This window comes from Acartia tonsa, chromosome 6 (assembly GCF_053477335.1).
Source record: "Acartia tonsa isolate MP-2025a chromosome 6, ASM5347733v1, whole genome shotgun sequence".
NCBI classification, from domain to species: Eukaryota; Metazoa; Arthropoda; class Copepoda; order Calanoida; family Acartiidae; genus Acartia; species Acartia tonsa.
The window spans coordinates 40,433,825-40,453,038 of NC_137265.1; the positions used below are offsets into that span (position 1 = coordinate 40,433,825).

Genomic DNA, 19,214 nt, shown 5'->3' on the forward strand with positions numbered 1-19,214 from the left:
TTGGGAAAGAGAAAGGGAAGAGGGGAAGAAAATCTCTTCAAAAGAGATGGGAGAAAAGGGGGCTTTCTTACTATAATAGGCTGAGTCGATTAGACAAAAAAAAATCATATATAAAGATGCAACGAGTGCAAACTGCAATATTTGCTATGCTCTTTGTAATTCTACTTTATGTTGCCTTTCCATAGAGAAATTAATTTGTACTTTCTAGAAATTAATTAACTTTTAAATTCATCCAGCTTGGAAATGATTTAGGGATAATCTCGTATTTTGCTGGTTTATTGCCCCTACAGGGCCATATCCTAACCTGCGTTCGACTCTTACCCTGCAAGAACCTAATTTAACCCTGCGGGGCAAATCTAACCTTAACTTAATTCTTCATAGTTACACACTATACCTCTTAATATTAACCGCCATGCCAAATTTTAGTGTTGTAACTATTTTTTAGTTGAGTTCCTTTTACTTTTGGTATCTTTAAGTGTCACACCCTCCCTCCCCCTTTGAAGGCTATAGATAAGTAGTTGTGTTGTTTGCATAATTTTCATAATACAAGGATAACCACATCCATAAAAGTAAAGCTCTAACAGTAGGATAAAAGTACATTTACACTTGTAGAGTTTCAGAACTGAATAATCGGAATATAAATGTTTAATAGTCAAAACAAAATTGAAAGTAAATTAGTTGAATAACTGTCTATATACAGGATAATGTTTAAGGACATTCTTACATTTTTGGGACTTGATTATAGAGATGATTCGCCAATAGCATTATAACTTTCTTGTTCTAGGAATCTGTATTCCAAAAATCAGATGAACCATAAGGATGACAATATCCATAAAAGGGAAGCTCTGAAGTGGTAGAACAAACAAACATTAACACTTGTAGAGTGTAAGAACTGAATTATCAGAATATAAATGTACAAAAGTCGACAAAACATTATAAGTAAATTTCTTGAAAAAATGCTTAAATACAGGATAATACTTACATTTTTAGAACTGATTATAGAAATAATTTGCTTATAACATAACACTTTGTTGCCATAGGAATCAGTATTCTAACAATAAGATCAATAGGATTAATACATCATATAAAAATTGTTGTTAAAAATATAAAAATAAACATGTCTAAAATGGAAGTACGGACATTCTAGTAACAATTATTGAGTTGCTACGCTTTCTAAATCCTACCAACTACTACAGGTATCACTATGCAAAGGTTGAAATCAAGAGGACAATTCTAACATGCCCAAATTAACGAAAAAGATATCCTTTCCAGACAGACACACCCTAATTATAGAAAGCTTTGCTTTAATATTTAGTGGTAAAAAAGTTGATAATGTTTCAAATGGGCGTACGGGCATTCTGGTAACATTTATAGAGTGGCTATGCTTTCAAAGTTATACCTAACTATTATAGGAATCATCAGCTAACTGTTCCGACGGATGGGCATACGTAAGGACAGACCCTAATTATAGAAAAGGTTTAAAAATCAGACATCTGTATTACATTGCAGGGAAAAAAAATTTCCGCTTTGTTGATATCATGTTTTCTAGCGCACTACAGACTGGCTGACCAAGTGGGTTGTATAGTAAACGCAGATATTATAATCTTCACCTAAACAATCATTTGTAAAACCAGCTGAAAAAAATTCATTTTTCTTACGGAAATTAAGTTTAGTCTCCAATTTTTGTTTTCCCCTAAACATAGCTAACAGACAAACATTTCTAATCTTAGAGTAGCCACGCTAGTAAAGGCTAAACATCACAAAAACAAGTAAATCTTTCAAAAATGTTTTATATTTTAAATTAAAATGGATTGTGATTAATGGCATTTAGGAACAGTTTTGGCATTCTCCTCTTAGAAATATTTTTTTTCAATTTTGAAAATTTTTATACCCTCCCCCTTCCCCCCTGACAAAACAACTATTTTAGGTTAGGTTAGGTTTTAGAATAGGGAGCCGAGCGCTGCGATTAGGTAGGCAAGGGTGCCGAGCGCCGCGGCCAGAGTTCATAGTTCTGTCAAGGGGGGGAGAGGGGGGGGGGGGAATTTTCAAAATTAAATAAAATATTCCTAAGAGGATATTACCACAGCTTTTACATAAAGGGATAGTTGCATGAAGTGCATTTCAGAAAAACAATTTCAATTGATATTTTTAAAACTACATGTACAAAATTAAAATCTTTTTAAATATATGCCCTATAAATATAGCTTAAACCATTTAAAAAGAAAATATATGCAGTTCACTAATTTCATAAATAAATGCATTTCGTGCAACTAACCCTTTAAATATACAACAAGTAACATTTTGATATTACATAGTATATAGTAAATATAATTATAATTCAACAGTTTCACAAAATTTTTAGTGACCTTAAATTTTATAATTTCAATATATTTTGTTTGTAAAATTCATTATTTTCTAAATTAAAAAATTATTTAATAAAAAATCCTTAATTTTAAGTTACAAATGCATGGAAGAAATGAAAGAATTAATATTTAAATTTAAACTTGTTCTTACCTACTTACAAACTATGAACAATATTATTTTAACAAAATAGTTTTTACTGAGAGAGAAAAATTTACCCGAAGAAAAACAATTTAACTATTTGAAATTATCATTTTTAGCAAAATAGCGTAGACTACTGTACACTATTGTTTTAGATTATAACTAACGAAAAAGTTTGATTATAAAGAGTTTTTCATTGGATTAAATATCGCCCCCTGTATTTTTTTCTTACATGTCTAGATTCTTAAGAAAATACATTAGATAATGTTCTGAAAAAAGATGTGTTAAATGTAGTTTCACTAAGTATAACACGTTTTTTATGCCAAATTATTAATTATGACTTAATAGATTAAAAAATGAAGACTGAAAAACTGTAGTTTCAAGTTTTGATAAACAAAATTATATAAGGATAGATAAATAATCATTGATTACAACCTTGCATTTATAAATCTTGTAATAATTATAGTTTTCTGTATGACCCGTACAAATATTAATAAGCTTTCAATTATAGCTTAATGACAAACCGAAATGACTGTTATGTTAACTAAAATTTTACAGATATAAAAAGTATGTTTTTTATTGTGATGTAGGTTGCGATTAGAAACCAGTTTTCTGCAGGGCTGTTAGCATCTGAACAAAAAATGATATTTAATACAAAGATTTATAATAGATGAAATGACTTCAATTTTTAAAAGAGAACTTAAAGGTTCGCTTTGTCCTTCATTAACGGTTAGCACTTTTCATTAATTTTTTTTAGGTAGTTTTCGAAGTACATTCTTGCAACTTTTAATGGTGTATATGAATGAATAACCATGCATAAACTCTATTTCTTCCTAAGCAATTTTAAAAAAAGGTAATATCACCTACGAATACAAAAATTTCGTGACATCATTTCGTTGTCATGTCATGAAATGACAGACTGATGAATAAAACAATGAAACAATTCAAAATCATATTCATCCTATATCGTTACGGATTGAATGACGGACAGACAGAAGAAAATTTTAGAGTGGCTTCACTTAAAAAAGTAATTTGAGTAATTTCACTTATGATGATAGCAACGAATCTTAATAAACCTTAAAATAAAAGTTTATACCTGAAAATAATGGCAGGTTTGGTGGTTGTGTCTATGTGAGCGGCCGCCAGGCTGCTTTTAGGTACTACGCAATGCGCGCTAGGGCCGAGAACACGCGGACAAAGGCTAGCTGTCTTGGACTGCTGGTCTCCTAAAACAAAAAAAAAATTTATTTTCACGACAAAAATATCTTAAAACATTTCTTAAATAACAAAAAAATAATAAAGAGCTTTAAAATTATTTGTTGAAAAGTTTTTACACTTCAGGTTTGGAACCAACCAATCAAAATTAAATTAAAGTATTGAATGTTTTAAGCCAACGAATACAATAACTACAATAGCGTGGTTGTTATACTTTGGGTTCTAGTGATTTTAGTAAATATGATTTTTGACTTTCTGACTTTCATCTGACCGTATAAATGAAAATATTATATAACTAATGTTAACTCATCAATGTTTATGCACAAAATTACTCCTACTGCAGATTACAATTAGTGGTTGAAACTTGAAAATAAACCAACATATCAAAATCTATTAAGAGTCACCAAGTTGTCAAGCCAACAAGCCAAAAACATTTTCTTATAAAACTTTTGGGACTAGTGTAAAAAAAAACAATTTTCCCGGACCTCTAAGTACCTGTACTGGCCATTAATAGGTGGATTGAATGGCAGGTTATTGGAGACTGGAATGTGATTATCCTCAGGATGAGGAACTGGCCGGCTATCTTTAACCTGGACAGAAATTAATTATTTAAAGGGGGGGGAGGGGGCGAAAGTGACACTTTTTGAAACCAAAACTAAAAGTCAAAGGAACTCAACTAATTAAAGAGTTACAGATCTGACATTTTGCATGGCAGTTGCTTTATAGGGGTACAATATGGAACTGTGAAGAAACGGCGTCGCAACCGCCGAAAACCGCCGAGAAAAGGCAAAAAAAATTAGGCGGGAAACGGCGGTTGCGCCGCCGTTTCTTCACAGTTCCATATTTTACCCCTATAAAGCAACTGCCATGCAAAATCTCAGACCTGTAACTCCTTTTTTAGTGGAGTTCCTTTGTTGACTTTTAGTTTTGGTTTCAAAAAGTGTCACTTTCGCCCCCCCCCCTTTTAGTTTTAAAAATCTCAAGAAGGAAAATAAAAACAAACTAGGAAATGTATTTAAAGAACAGATAGAAATTTTTTGAGCCAAGCTACTTCCAGTAGCGACTTCAACGAATAAACAAAAAGGTAGCGTTTTAATATTTTTAATTAAAGCGTTTTCCATTCAACTTAACATTACAGGAATATGTATTCGTTATGAATGGCTGAAGTAAAAGATCTCAAAATTTCAAAGAATTTTAATTCCATTGGTCAATATAGGGCTTAAAGCTATTTTGAGGACTGAAAGGAAAATAAAACAGCCCAACCTATAAAGTATAGAAGTAACACCCAAATAACCTAATAGAACATAATCGCTCAAAGCCACATGAACAGAAATAGGTAAATAATAGCTATGATGAGATGATCACAGACTCAAGAAAAATCAATTTGTTTACCTTGACAACGTCGAGATAAAGATTTCTGTTCATTTCAGTAGCCAGGTTCATATTGAACATATCACTATCCTTCTCAATATCTTTAACCTAAAAACAACAATGTATAATAAAGATGATTGTAAAGTGTAATCCTAATAAAAGGTCTGCCATTTTCGGTATGAAAGTGCAAGAGTGTGTATGTGTTTATATTCTCTTTAGGTCCCTGAAGGGTTTTAAACTATTAATAAAAGGTCACGTCTACCCTCCCAAGATCAAATAAATCCTAAAAATCTCCAATCTAATTTTATTATCCCTAAAATTATGTGGCGAAGTCAATCTCACCTTCGGGAAGAAGTATTTGTTGTACATTTATGTTTTATTATCTCTGCTAAAAAATGAATGGGGAGACAACGACTAATTAAAAATAAAACAACTATAATGAGCTTATTTTCGCTGGATTTTAAACCTTTAGTTATATAAAAACAGATTGAATTTTATACAAATATTAAATAAGAAGAATGAAGGAAACTAAACATTACAGATAAACTCTTTATCACAACAATAAATATTCACCTTAATTTGATTCCATTGATTGCCATTCAGATTTTGAAAACTTGTATTAACAACATCATTCTTGTATGTACCTTAAGTAATATTTGATCATTAATAATTAACTAGGGTGACAACATCCTCCAGTGGCGAAGCACAAAACATTCGTGTGTGTACATTTATGAAAATAAAATACATGCATTCAATATTTTTTAAGTAATAAAAATTAAAAATGTCCTAATCAGTGAAGTTTCAACAAACTAATAAATTAAGTTATTAACTGTCTTCCCTGACATTTTTTTCTGTCCTAAAATAAGACGCTTTTAACTTAAAAATTATGCCCTATAATATTAACTAGGGTTGGGCCGGATATCCGGTGTGGCCGGATATCCGGTGTGGCCGGATATCCGGCCATTTTCAATATCCGGCCGGATACCGGATATTGAAACTATCCGGCCGGATATCCGGTTCTATAATTTTTAATACTTTACACCAAAAATCTCTGCTTTTAAAAATTTTAAATGGCTATAATTTTCTTATTATTGAAGCTAGAAGAACTTTTTTTCTGAACAAGTTTAACTTTATGTAAATTTGTATAAGATTTCTTAAGAAATTTTTTTTGCTACTGTAGTATCTAGTAATTTGGCCGGTTATCCGGTAATTTGGCCGGATAACCGGATATCCGGCCCAACCCTAATATTAACGTCCTAGAAATTGCTCTATACAAATAGATCTTGGGACCAAAACTAAGCTTACTTATGTCTAGCTTCATTCTCTTGGTGTTGATGATGTCCAGATCTGGCATGTTGATTGTCTTGTTGAACATGGAGGTCACCTCGTACGGTTCAGACTGACCTAAATTTAACGGAACGTGTTTAAGCTGGACTTTAACGAGTAGTAAAATATTACTAGATTTAAATCAGGAATAAGGTATATTAATATTAATCTAAGAAAATTTGGGTGGGAGGGTGGCAGTCAATAGAACAAAGATCAATTATCATATCCAATTTGTATACCTGCTTTTTACAATATAAAAAAATGTGTTTTAATTTAAATTTACGTACCTAAAGCCCTGTTGTAAACATCGTTTACATCAACACCAGAATCAGCACTGGATTCGCTGGATTTCCGCAGAGATTTCGTTGGCATCAAAGGTCTAAACAATAACAATTTTTATTCAAAATTTTAACATTCGTTAATAATTAAGTCTAGTAATAGAAAACTAGTCTTTGTTAGAAATAATGAAATAATATTTTCTTTTCGCACAGGAAAAATAGCTTTAAACCAAGGTGTAAAAACTCACCTGAATCCAGATTGATGTTCTCCAACTCTTGTCTTCTCTGCAATGTGTTGCTCCTCTTCCTGGTGAATGAAGTTGCATCTGAACAATTAAAGTTTGTGAGATTTCAAACAAAATACATAATTTTAAATTTTTTAACTCTTTGAATAATGAATCCTTTGGATAAATTCTGTAAAAGTTAAGATTATGTTTGATGTAATAAAGGTAAATCCCTGTACTAATAATCAGGGATCTAAAGGGATAAGACAATGAATGATAAATTGATGTACATCCCCAATGACTACCGTTCTGTAGGTAACAATTATTGTTTCAAACATTTTGACATTAATCTTTATGAACAAACTACCTAATCAAAATTTAAGTAAATGTTACTCCAAAACTAACCAATAAGAAAACTTAATAAAAAATTTTTAGGAGACTAGTGTAAAAATTATAACAGTCCAATGACCCCCTCTTGACTTATTAAACTAATAGACAGGTTGCATAAACATGGAAAGTACCTTGTGCCATAAGCACACCATCCCTTGATCCAATATTTCTGGCACAGCTTTGTCTTGTACTTGTTGTGGCGGATCATATCATGCTGAAAGTAATTTACGTATTTTATACAGCTTTCTGCGGAAACTAAAATAAAAAACTTAACTGTTTTAAACCGGATTTAAACTTCTTTTTTAGCCCTTTCGATATTGGATATTTAAAATTTTTATTTAATATCTTACCCTTAATTTTGCTTTGCCATGAGCGAACTGGCACTGATTTCCATAAATGCATTCACCCTTCTCTCTAAAGTTGCGACAAAACTCTGTCTTAAACTTAAAGACAAAAAATATGTAAAAGTGAATAAAAATAATCTCGAAATACTACCTATGGAAGTAATACAAAGGGGGGGGGGCGGATGTGCCACTTTTTGAAACCAAAACTAAAAGTCAACAAAGGAACTCAACTAAAAAAAGAGTTACAGGTCTGAGATTTTGCATGGCAGTTGCTTTATAGGGGTACAATATGGAACTGTGAAGAAACGGCGGCGCAACCGCCAAAAACCGCCGTTTCCCGCCGAATTTTTCGGCGGTTGCGCCGCCGTTTCTTCACTGTTCCATATTGTAACCTTATAAAGCAACTGCCATGCAAAATCTCAGACCTGTAACTCTTTTTTTTATTTGAGTTCCTTTGACTTTTAGTTTTGGTTTCAAAATGTGGCACATCCGCCCCCCCCCCCCCTTTATAATGATTAATAAATTGTGTCTATACCTGGGATTTGGGGATATAATCTGGCCAGGCTTTCCATCCTGTGAGATCATTTGACTTCCCTAAATTAAAATAACAATTTTAGACCAGCTAAACGACGGATTTTAAAATACATAAGTTTCTTGTGGTGGCAAAGTAATAAATTAGGAATAAACAAAGATTTTATTGAAAGCTTCGTTAATTAAACTTACATCTTTAGATTCATTATCAACTCCACTGGCGTAACTAGCTGTATCCATATGCTAAACCTAAAAAGTAACATAAGTTAACTGAACGGAAACCCCAAAATAAATATTAGAATAGGTATTTAAGTGGCTAAATAAACCGCACACTTTTCATAGAACTATTACATATTTATTAATATAAAGGGGATATTTCCTTAACACTAGTTTACACTTAATTTACCTTATAAAAATAAAATATATAAACCTGTAATAATTTTTGTGCCAGTCTAGTAGCACTGTCATGGTCCCATGTGTCAGGATTACTGTCCCACAATGGAGTCTCTTCGTTTGTACCCCAAATTTCCTGGGAATCACCGAGAGTGGACCATTGAGATTCGCCTAAAATTCAAATTCGCAAGAAAATTTTAAAATTTGGTTGGGTTCATACAGGTACTGCAAGACCTGATCATATAAATACAACTTAGTTAATAATAATAAAATGCAACCTTATTTTATACGTCGCCCCTAGTTTCTAGAAGAAGGTAAGGGAAATAGCTTAAAACCACTCTAAGATATCCACTTAAATTACATCAAATTAGGACCAGCAATTAACAAGATTTTTAGCTTCAGACAAAAAAAAACTAACTACCTTAATTACAGGTTAGTCGTGCGTTAGTTGACAGGGAAACTACTTGAACATATTTCTATTACCATTCGGCAACTACTTGTTAAACTAGTGTCTATAACGTATGGGGGGGGGGGGAGATTCTAATGGTAAAATGTTGTTTACTTGTCAGCAGCACGATGAGCCAAGCCCTCAAAATTTCTTTAAAAACCTTTAATCTATTAATAACGCTATGTGTAAAGCTTGATTTCATATTCCGGATTCTTAAAAGAATTCGTCAAAAAAAGTAGTAGATTCCTTGCTGATTCCGGATTCTTATTTTTGGCGGATTAGGGATTCGGTTTCCGGATTCTAGCAGTATTTTTAAAGGCATTTTTTTAAAAAAATTAAAATTGAGTGCTACATATGTCCTAAAAATTAATGTTCTTGGTGTTCTCTATAATTCACTTCCAAGAATCGAACCAGATTTTAAAATTTTTTAATGTAATGATGATAATCTTTGACTTCAAAAAGCAAGAGTTGAAAGAAAAAACTCAACACGCTAATTTTAGGATACCAATTATAAATCCAGAATCCGCTATTAAAAAACAGATTCCGGATTCCAAAATTTGCCTAGAAATTGGGCGGATTCCAGATTTTGGATCTGGATTGCCAACCCTACATTGCACATTTTATTTTGGGGCTTTACTACAGGGGCTTGTGGAGCAAAAGATCCCCTAAACACTAAAATTATTTGTTCTGAGCTTTTTTTTTAAAGATATCAACTAGATTTTTTAAAGTAAACTTTTTTGACATAACCAAACTAAGTAACCATTACACATTTCATTTTGTAACTTTTCTTCTAGGGGCTTTAACTTTTTTAGATATTGTCAAATAAAAAAAGTTTGGTTAGGTCAATGTTAAAAATTCTTTAACACATAGTCATATCTATCCAATGCCTAATATATTCTTCTGAGACATATAAAAGTTCACTACTCTGAGTACCTTAACTTTTTAAAAACACTTCGTGGAACTATCCCTTTGAAGATAAAAGATGCACATTTTCTTTTACATTTTTAATACCTACCTTTTTTTCAACAGCCTAACTTATCTGTTACTAGCAATCTATTTATTTAAACTTACATCGGCTCTGATGGTCTGTTGGATACCGCCATCATTGCTGTTTGGTCGCATCGGCCTGGGCTGCTGGTGACCTGACCTCATGGATGTCATTACCATGTTGGCCATGGACACGACCACGTGTGGCGGTATGCCTGGCTGACCACCAGCCTAGATACAGAGTTAGTTAGACGCAGGGATCTGAAGGGATAAGACAAAAGTGCTTTGTTTCACAATATAGAATAATATATTTATATACAGGGCGTTTCAATATAAACTGCGTTTTCCAAATTTGGGAAACAACCATTAGGAGTACAAAAAAAATAATTATATGTCAATATTCTCTATAAAAATATGCATCGAAATTGTTACAGGTGTTTTTTAATATCTCTGAAAATAACGGCGCATTTTAAAGCATAAATATTTCAAAAGATGCGTATGAGGCTTTTTTCTGGTAGAATTTTGTGCCTTAAGGTTTGTTTTTAAAAATTTATTTACTTGAAAACAACATATTAACGAGGCCAATACAATTTTCTACCAATTACACTAAAAATTTCATTTAAAAGGGGGGAGGCGGATGTGCCACTTTTTGAAACCAAAACTAAAAGTCAACAAAGGAACTCAACTAAAAAAAAGAGTTACAGGTCTGAGATTTTGCATGGCAGTTGCTTTATAGGGGTACAATATGGAACTGTGAAGAAACGGCGGCGCAACCGCCGAAAACCGCCGTTTCCCGCCGAATTTTTTTTTTGCAATTTCTCGGCGGTTTTCGGCGGTTGCGCCGCCGTTTCTTCACTGTTTTATATTGTAACCCTATCAAAGCAACTGCCATGCAAAATCTCAGACCTGTAACTCTTTTTTTTTTTTAGTTGAGTTCCTTTAACTTTTAGTTTTGGTTTCAAAAAGTGACACATCCGCCTCCCCTCTTTTTAAGAAATAACAAAAAAATGAAAAAACTAGGTACACTTACCCTCATTAGTTGAAACGAAGAGCCTGGCGGAAATGCAGAAGTTGACAAAGTAGCAGTTGCTATACCACCACTTCCCTGGATAAGCTGTCCACCGCTTGGCGTTAGGGTAATACCCTGCGGCCCATTGTTAGCTGTGAGAGTAATGCCTAGCTGCTGGGAGATCATTTGGTGAGTGGGGGGACCAGTTGACGAGGTGACCACAACATGTTGACCACCACTTGTCATCATAGCGTTAACATTGGTCATTTGGCTGTCATGGTGTAACAGGTTACTTTGTACTGAGGATGCTTGGCTGACAATCTGGCCGCCAAGTTCTGGTAAAGAAACAGGTATGCTTGAAATTTGAGATCCACCCTGAATAAATGCACCCGCCTGCATGCTGTATGCCAGGCCGGTGGTGTTTGTTGTCAACATTTGACTTCCATTGTCAGCGATAATTTGTATTGACTGGTTGCCAAGAAGTTGACCCGATTGTTGTTGCTGGTGACTTTGTTGCTGACCTGACGCAAGAAAACTACTATCATGTCCAATACTAATAATTTGGCCAGAATTTTGGGTTGACATTTGCATGGGCTGCTGTTGACTAAACTGCAGTTGACTGTTTGAGCTTGTAACAATTTGTTGGCTGTTCATACTATTATCCTGTTGAATCATATCATATGAGTTACTCTGTGAAAAAATTGGCAAGTTAGAATCATCTGATTGGCTTATAGTGGGGGAGGTGCTGAATCCCAGATCCATTTGGGAGCCCCCGCCTGAGCCTTGATCCATGCTAAATGAATCAAAGTCGTCAATGTCCAGTCCAGCATCCTTCATCAATGCACCTAAACAAAATAAAATATACCTAGTCCAGTAGATTTAGAGCAAACCTTAATTATTAAATAAGGAATTTTTTTACAACTTAATCATTTGATTTGTTCAAAAAATTCACTAGAAACAAAAATACATGTTTGTAAATAAACTTAAAAGACAAATCCTACCCCATCTTTTAGATTTGTTAAAGAACCACAAATTATCTAATATTTGAAGTTGAAGATATAAATAAGATAGAAGTCTTTTTTTTAAAATCCAGGTATCTAAAGGGATAATGACAATGGCCGATAAATTGATGTTCATCCCCAATGATTATTCACAACGTTACCCTTTCTTTAGATTAAAGTTAGTGGCTGAAACGTTTGAACACTCAACTTAGTTAACCAACCAATCAAAATTTACTTAAGTCCCCAAAGTTGTTTCGCCAATGAATAAGAAAACGTTATTATATAACTATGGGGACAAGTGTACTAAACAGCCTATTGTCCCCTCTCTCTCTGATTTTAATCCCAAAAATGTTGTAAAATTTAAAAAAAATATTACCTAAATCGAAAGTTTTCTGAGCAGCTGTGGTTGTTGGTGGTGGCTGTGACGTTATCACTTGCGGCGGCGGAACCTCCTCAATATCTTTTTGCTGGCCACCTTGTTGAACAATAAACTGGCCGGGTTGAGCTGCTATTGGCACTAAAGTAGGCGTTGTTTGTAAGGGAGCATTGGGTCGTAACAACAACATAGGGCCACCACCACCCTGCTGTTGAATTATCATGGGAGTGCCAGCTGTCCCACCTCCAGACTGAGCCACCATTTGTCCCATTATAATTGGAGTGCCTCCAGGCTGGACACTACTGAGCACACCATTGGAATTAATAATTATGGAATGCTGAGTTTGACCGGCAGATACATTTGTTACAGGCGCCTGGTTTTGTGTGGTAACCATCGAGTTTAAGGTACTGGTAAGTCTTGTCCTGTCCTGGGGGCTGATTCCGGACACACCAACCGTCTGAGAATTAACAGGTGACGTGCTTTGTGGAGGATGATATTTAGCTGCAGTGGTATTGGTAACTATTGCTTGCCCTACACCAGTATTAGGTTGTAGTTGAATTTGAAAAACCTGACCCCCACTATTAACTAAAGTGCCGCTAGAACTAAATTGCAGTGGTTGCATTCCAGAAATTACATTTCCAGGTACAAAAGAGGCGCCAGGTGGCAGGACAGTAGCTCCACCACCCGGCCCTGAAGGTGCAAGTATAACAGAGTTTTGGGGCAGGGATACAGACTGAGGGGATAACACAGAATGGGGAACACTTCCGCCACGTGGAGATTTTGGGGCACTCACGCTTCCAGGAGATTTTACAGAGTAGTGCTTGTTTAGAGGTGATGAAGGTGGTATACTACTGGCTGGGGATTGAGGTGGAAGCAAGTTGGCAGGAGATGGCTGGGGTGTCATGTTGCTGACTGGAGACGGCGGCGGCGGGAAGGCGGCTGGTGATTTCATAGGAAGATACGTCACCGGTGAAGGAGGCTGGGCAGGAGACGGCGTGGCAAACTGGTGGGTAGCGGGGGACGGCGGCACACTTGCAGGAGATTGCATTTGGTGCGGGGATTGAGGCACAGGAGCTGGTGACGCATGCATGCTTGGGTGGGGAGAACAGCCAGGTTGACTGCTGCTGGATCTATGCAAGGAGGGGAGGCCCATGGGTTGGTTAAGCATTGGGCCACCAGGCGAGGGAAGGCTGCTGTACATAGGCACATGGCGGGGCGTCACATCAGCACTCTCAAAAATATCTTCATTTAGAACATCAAGGTCTGATGTATCATGCCCTCCCTGTCCCAGAACTCCAGTGTCCAAATCCTAGGTGAAAAATATGTGTTCTTGCAAAGTGAAGATTATTATCACAAACTATTTAAGCAAGACTAAACTACCTATATAAAGTTATTAAAGCAGTATTATTATTCTAAAATATGTATTTAACATCATAAATACTTTTATGTCCCTAAATAACCCATTTAAAATACTTTACTGGCAATTAGTTTCAAATCTTTAAATCTAAGAAGGAATTCAGACTTGTATATTTCAAAAGATTAATAATATATTATTATAAAGATAATTGTCATAAGTAATTTGAATTATATACGTCATTAATTGACCGCAAACGTTTTAATTATAATACTGGGGGGAGGCGGATGTGCAACTTTTTGAAACCAAAACTAAAAGTCAAAGGAACTCAACTAAAAAAAGAGTTACAGGTCTGAGATTTTGCATGGCAGTTGCTTTATAGGGTTACAATATGGAACAGTGAAGAAACGGCGGCGCAACCGCCGAAAACCGCCGAGAAATTGCAAAAAAAAATTGGCGGGAAACGGCGGTTTTCGGCGGTTGCGCCGCCGTTTCTTCACAGTTCCATATTGTACCCCTATAAAGCAACTGCCATGCAAAATCTCAGACCTGTAACTCTTTTTTTAGTTGAGTTCCTTTGATGACTTTTAGTTTTGGTTTCAAAAAGTGGCACATCCGCCTCCCCCCTTTTCTCACTGAAAACAAATATTCAGTTTTTCTTTTTGTATACTTAAAAAACATGACCTAAAAAATTGCTCATGTTCGTAAATTCCCACCCCTTATTAATTCCTATAATCCTTTAATTTTATTGACAGGTTAAGATATAACTTCATAATTTATCCATAATTTGTAATTAAATGCTTTAATAAAAAAAAATCAAACTTCAATAACTTTTTTGTCTTTAGAGATTTTTTTGTCAAATAAGAAGGAGTTTTTTTTCTTTTTACTATAACCTACGTTATTAAAGAAGATTCTTTTACTGCAAATGCATCACAGTCAAGAAATGTGAAAAAATGACAAATTGCAGTTTCTTAAAAATGCTTTTGTGAGGAGCTAAAAAGCATTTCACCTTTAAAACTCATTAAGATACTTTTCTTATACCTTATTCTAAATTAATATTAAAATTTTAAGATTTTTTTATACATAATAGAAGAGTTATTTTAATTAGTATTATAATAAGTATAGATGTATATTGTATACAGATAACTACCTGCCCCCCTTTTCCAAGAACCTTTTTGTCTGCTAGCAAATTATTTTTTCTGTTACTTGGCTGTGTTAATATTCCCGACAATATAGGTTGATTTTTTAAGACCCAATTGAAGGTCGGCACATAACAGTTATCTAACCCCTTCCCCCTCTAGTGTTTTACTCTGTAGTTTTGATTTACATTTTCATATTGAGATTTTTTACCTGGTTAGGGGTAGAAGGTGGTTTTGGGGTGTTGGCTCCACTCATTATTCCGCCATCCGTGGGGGGTCCTCCCATTTCTGGGGGCGGGCTGGTAGCCATGCTATTACGGGGACTGTTCCTGTATTCATTTGTGATTTTCAAACATTTTTATTTCATGAGAAATTTTGTGTAAATCATACCTATCTATAATTAAAGAAACGTCGCTTAATTTGATGACCTCCGAATTAGTTGCCGAATGTGTACGCAGTTTCCTGAGTGTTTCCTCATCCTAGCTCAATATTTACTACTAGCTAAAAATCTTCAAACTTCCCTCAAAAAATCTAAATTTGAATGTATAAACGATTTATACATTATAAATTTGAATTTTTCAAATTTTGATATTTTTTTTAAAGTTTGAAGCTTTTTTAGCTAGTAGTAAATATTGAGCTAGGATAGGGAAACACTCAGGAAACTGCGTACACATTCGGCAACTAATTCGGAGGTCATCCTTAATTTTTATCTCAAAGTGCCTTGTTTAATGTTTACTTCAAATACTCCCATACTATTGTGTATGAAATAAATTGAAAGCAAGGGAAGGGGGCGAATAATTTTTTTCTAATTCTTTAGGGCACTGAATCTATTTGCCCCGCAGGGGTTAGCAATAGGTATTTTTAAAAAACAGAATTTGGTACATTTGAAGAAATCATAATTCACAGATTATTGTTGAATCATTAAATCAAATGTATGAAAACCCATTCCTGTCATGCTGATTAGGGGGAGGTCCAGTGGAATCTCTGGGACTGGTCGACGGCTGCTGGTCATGAGAACTGCTGCCAGACTGCCGTCCGCGGTCCTAGATAGGTAATTAACATTAATGATATGGTGAAATGCAGCCAAAACAGTGATCCTCACTCAATCAGTTAGCATGTCACTGTTCATAAGTATTATTTTAAAATTATTAATATGTTTGAACATAAGTTAAGGCTATTATCTTGGAAGATTTTTAAAAAGTTTAAGGGGGGGGGGGGTTTAATGCAACCATCTCGTAATCAGTGATTAAATTGAACTGAAATTTTTCATGGGTAATCCTTGGTAGGTCTATTTTCCCTAAATCGAACAAAAAGTTGGAAAAGTAACGGCTGGCGGCTCAGCCATTTACCCGCGTTTTGCCTATTTTCAGGGCAAATTCATCATTAATTACGTAGGAATCAACTTTTAAAAACATATTTTTTTGTTTAATTCATGTAAAATGATAGCAATAGCCATTTTTTAAGTTTCTAGTACCAACAGCAACCGGCTAGAACTTAAATAAGATTTTTGAGCCAAAAAAAAGTAATATGTGTTCTTTTTGTTCGAATTAGGGAAAATAGACCTACCAAGGATTATTCATGCAAAATTTAAGATCAAAATTCGAATTCTAAGTGTTATTCAATCATTGATTACGAGATGGTTGCATTAACCCACCCCCCCCCCCCTCCTTTAATCCTAACATACCATGAAGAGTAAGTTTCCTTCTTCCTCTCTTCTTTTCAACTCCTTTAATTTGTTTGTCCATGAATTTTTACCCATAGTTCTAAGTTCTGAAATAAAATATTTTATGCTGATACTGTTGTTCCTGCCTAAATACACTTTACGACTTCCAACCATTTTTAAGATTTTTAAAGAAACCAAAAGTGTTCCCAATTTTCAGCCCATTAAGGGGAAAAGGGAAATGGGCATAAACCGGTTATAAAATATCTGAATCAATTAAGATATCATATGCCCAAGACCGCTAAAACGCTAAAACGGGACCATGGTCAGAAAAAAACACCCCAAAGGAAGTTCCGGGAATGCCTGATTTTAGCAAACCAAAGGGAGGGGGGGGGGTTAAATTTTGACATAATTTGGCTTAATGTGAATATTCTCATTACAAAATACCTTATTCTATCCTTCAACTTACTAAAAATATTACTTTAAGATAATAAGTATTTTAACACTGTGTAAAAAAATTTTAAATTCAGATTTTTTACCACTAGCACAACAAATTCACATTTTTTAAAAATTTTTTAATCCAACTCTTGTTTGGTCTTATTAAAGACTTATGTTTAAATTCAAGCCAGTCAGGTGCCTAACTCTGTACATCAGGCATGTAATGGGAATCCCCCTTCCCTTTCATCCTTTCAACCAGGAGGAAAAGTCATCCCCTCTCATGCGATGCTCCACCCTTTATTTTTGAATGAAATGTATTGCTCAAGTCTAACCGGCCAATAGAGGAAGAGGCTTCCACTTACCCCCTCCCCCGACCCTCTGCTTATTTGACCGGTTGTGTATAAAGAAATTCTATGGATTCTTGGATATCTTGAAACCGGTTTGTGACCATTTCCCTCTCCCCCTTTATGGCCCGAAAATGGGGAACACTTTTGCTTTCATGAAAAATCTTAAAAATGGTTTCAATAAGTGGGCTCATATTAACCCCTTAGCTGATGATAACGTGAACAGTCTTAAATAATTTATTTTAAAAATATTTTTTTATATTCATTTGGGGTTTATGGTTTTTAGTGTCGTTTTTTATGATTGTAATAAGTTTATTTGTATTCATGTGATATTAATGAAATTTTATTTAGAGACTACCAATTACTTTAACTAGCTATGTTTAAAATGTCATCGATCTACATTGAAAGGCCAACGAATTAACGACACTGAAAGACAATCAACATTTTTTATTTAATAGTATAAAAAAAGACTTTTTTAAATGTAGTACCTACGGACAAAGTTTGCATAATTAAAGGGATTTAAACATAAAAATGGATCATGAAGCATAAAAGAACTGCGATTCTCATTTGTCTAAAGAATCTACACAAAAAATTTCAGACTCCTTTCTTTATTTTTAGTGGTTTATTTTTGCACGAAAAGTTAATGTAAATTTTGTTACAGGAAAAAAATAATTGATCCGAAATTTAAACCTACTAAATGAAAACTAGCATAAATCCTGCCCTGTGGGTCTGCCCCCAACCCCTTACCACTTACAAATAAATGAGGTCCATATTAGCAACCTAACTATACAACATGTTCTACCTTGTAAATATTTCAATGAATGAGGGATCTTTTATTTTTTCAGTACAGCTTTGCAACCGATAAATATAATGGATATAGAATAACGTTTTTCACTTCGTTTTTAAGTTTTTAACTCTTGTATTTTTATTTTAATATCTGCGGACAGCTGTCTATAATACGATGTGATAAATAACTATTCCAGTATGGCTTCCAAACCAATTTATATCCGCTGGATAAGAACCTGTTCTAAGCCATACTGAAAAAGTCATGTATAGCATTGTATTACAGACATTTCCCACGATTACTAAAATAAAAATCCTAAAGAATAATGTCATTTTTTTTTAGCACAGGCCTTAGGCAGGGAGGAAGGGAGGGGACAATGGGCAATTAATTCAATTTTATAGTTGTGACACTGTAAGGTTGAAAAACCAGATAATTCCAGATAAAACGAGTATTTCTGATAGTGCAACTTTTATTGGAATTTTTTTCATTTTTTAATTAATTTTAATTCAAAATGCACCATCCCCCAAACGCTACTTTACTAAAAGCCTCTGATTATCAAGATAAAGAACTTGGTAGCAATTCATTTACTAAAGAATATTAGTTTTAGAATTTAGCGTAGAAAAATAGCATAAAACCATCTTCAGATTTTAATGATGAAAACGGTCTAAAAGGATTTTAGAACCTTTATGCATCTTCCCTAAAATGTAGAACTTAATCGGATCGGTAACCAAATTCTTAAGCTATATATGAACAAAGCTTACTACTTTTTATTGGATATTAGCGCAGATTACTATATGTGTATCAGCATATTATAAATGGACGTACGGATTCTATGGTTTCTAAATCGTAATAAATAATAAACAAGAATCAGTTAAAACAATTGTATTAAAAATTATTAAAATAACAACAAATTCTACTTAAATAATACATATATAAATATAAAACAATTGAATTAAAAATGATTTATGGGTATAGTCCCATTCATGGCAACGCCCCTTAAGTGGCGATTCGTCGTATTTTCAAAATTGCTTGGGGCTAGAAATAGGAGAAAAGCTACTGTGAAAATACAAAGAAACTCCCCTTAAGGGGTGTTGTCACGA

The 19,214-nt window shown here is 34.2% G+C and overlaps 2 protein-coding genes across 15 annotated transcripts in view; both read right to left on the reverse strand.

Moving 5' to 3' along the window:
* The window catches only part of LOC145323107 (tachykinin-like peptides receptor 86C), a 69,914-nt gene that overhangs the window by 34,631 nt on the left and 16,069 nt on the right, over positions 1-19,214 (reverse strand). The window lies entirely within an intron of this gene.
* On the reverse strand, positions 1,775-16,874 carry LOC145322661 (uncharacterized). 14 transcript variants are annotated; one of them, XM_080164852.1, is made up of 17 exons: positions 16,573-16,851; positions 15,834-15,931; positions 15,100-15,214; positions 12,396-13,704; positions 11,040-11,863; positions 10,094-10,240; positions 7,438-7,520; positions 6,941-7,018; positions 6,702-6,793; positions 6,394-6,492; positions 5,662-5,732; positions 5,110-5,196; positions 4,203-4,307; positions 3,599-3,728; positions 2,515-3,132; positions 2,276-2,366; positions 1,775-2,086 (listed from the first exon to the last, which is right to left on the reverse strand). In XM_080164852.1, the coding sequence occupies exons 1-14, from the start codon at positions 16,723-16,725 to the stop codon at positions 3,663-3,665; spliced, it is 3,327 nt and encodes a 1,108-aa protein (XP_080020978.1). In that variant the 5' UTR covers positions 16,726-16,851; the 3' UTR covers positions 1,775-2,086; positions 2,276-2,366; positions 2,515-3,132; positions 3,599-3,662. The 14 variants fall into 14 exon arrangements, with proteins under 14 accessions (XP_080020978.1, XP_080020977.1, XP_080020976.1 ...); XM_080164851.1 differs by having other exon boundaries at positions 1,775-2,415; positions 2,938-3,132; XM_080164850.1 differs by having other exon boundaries at positions 1,775-2,445; positions 2,938-3,132.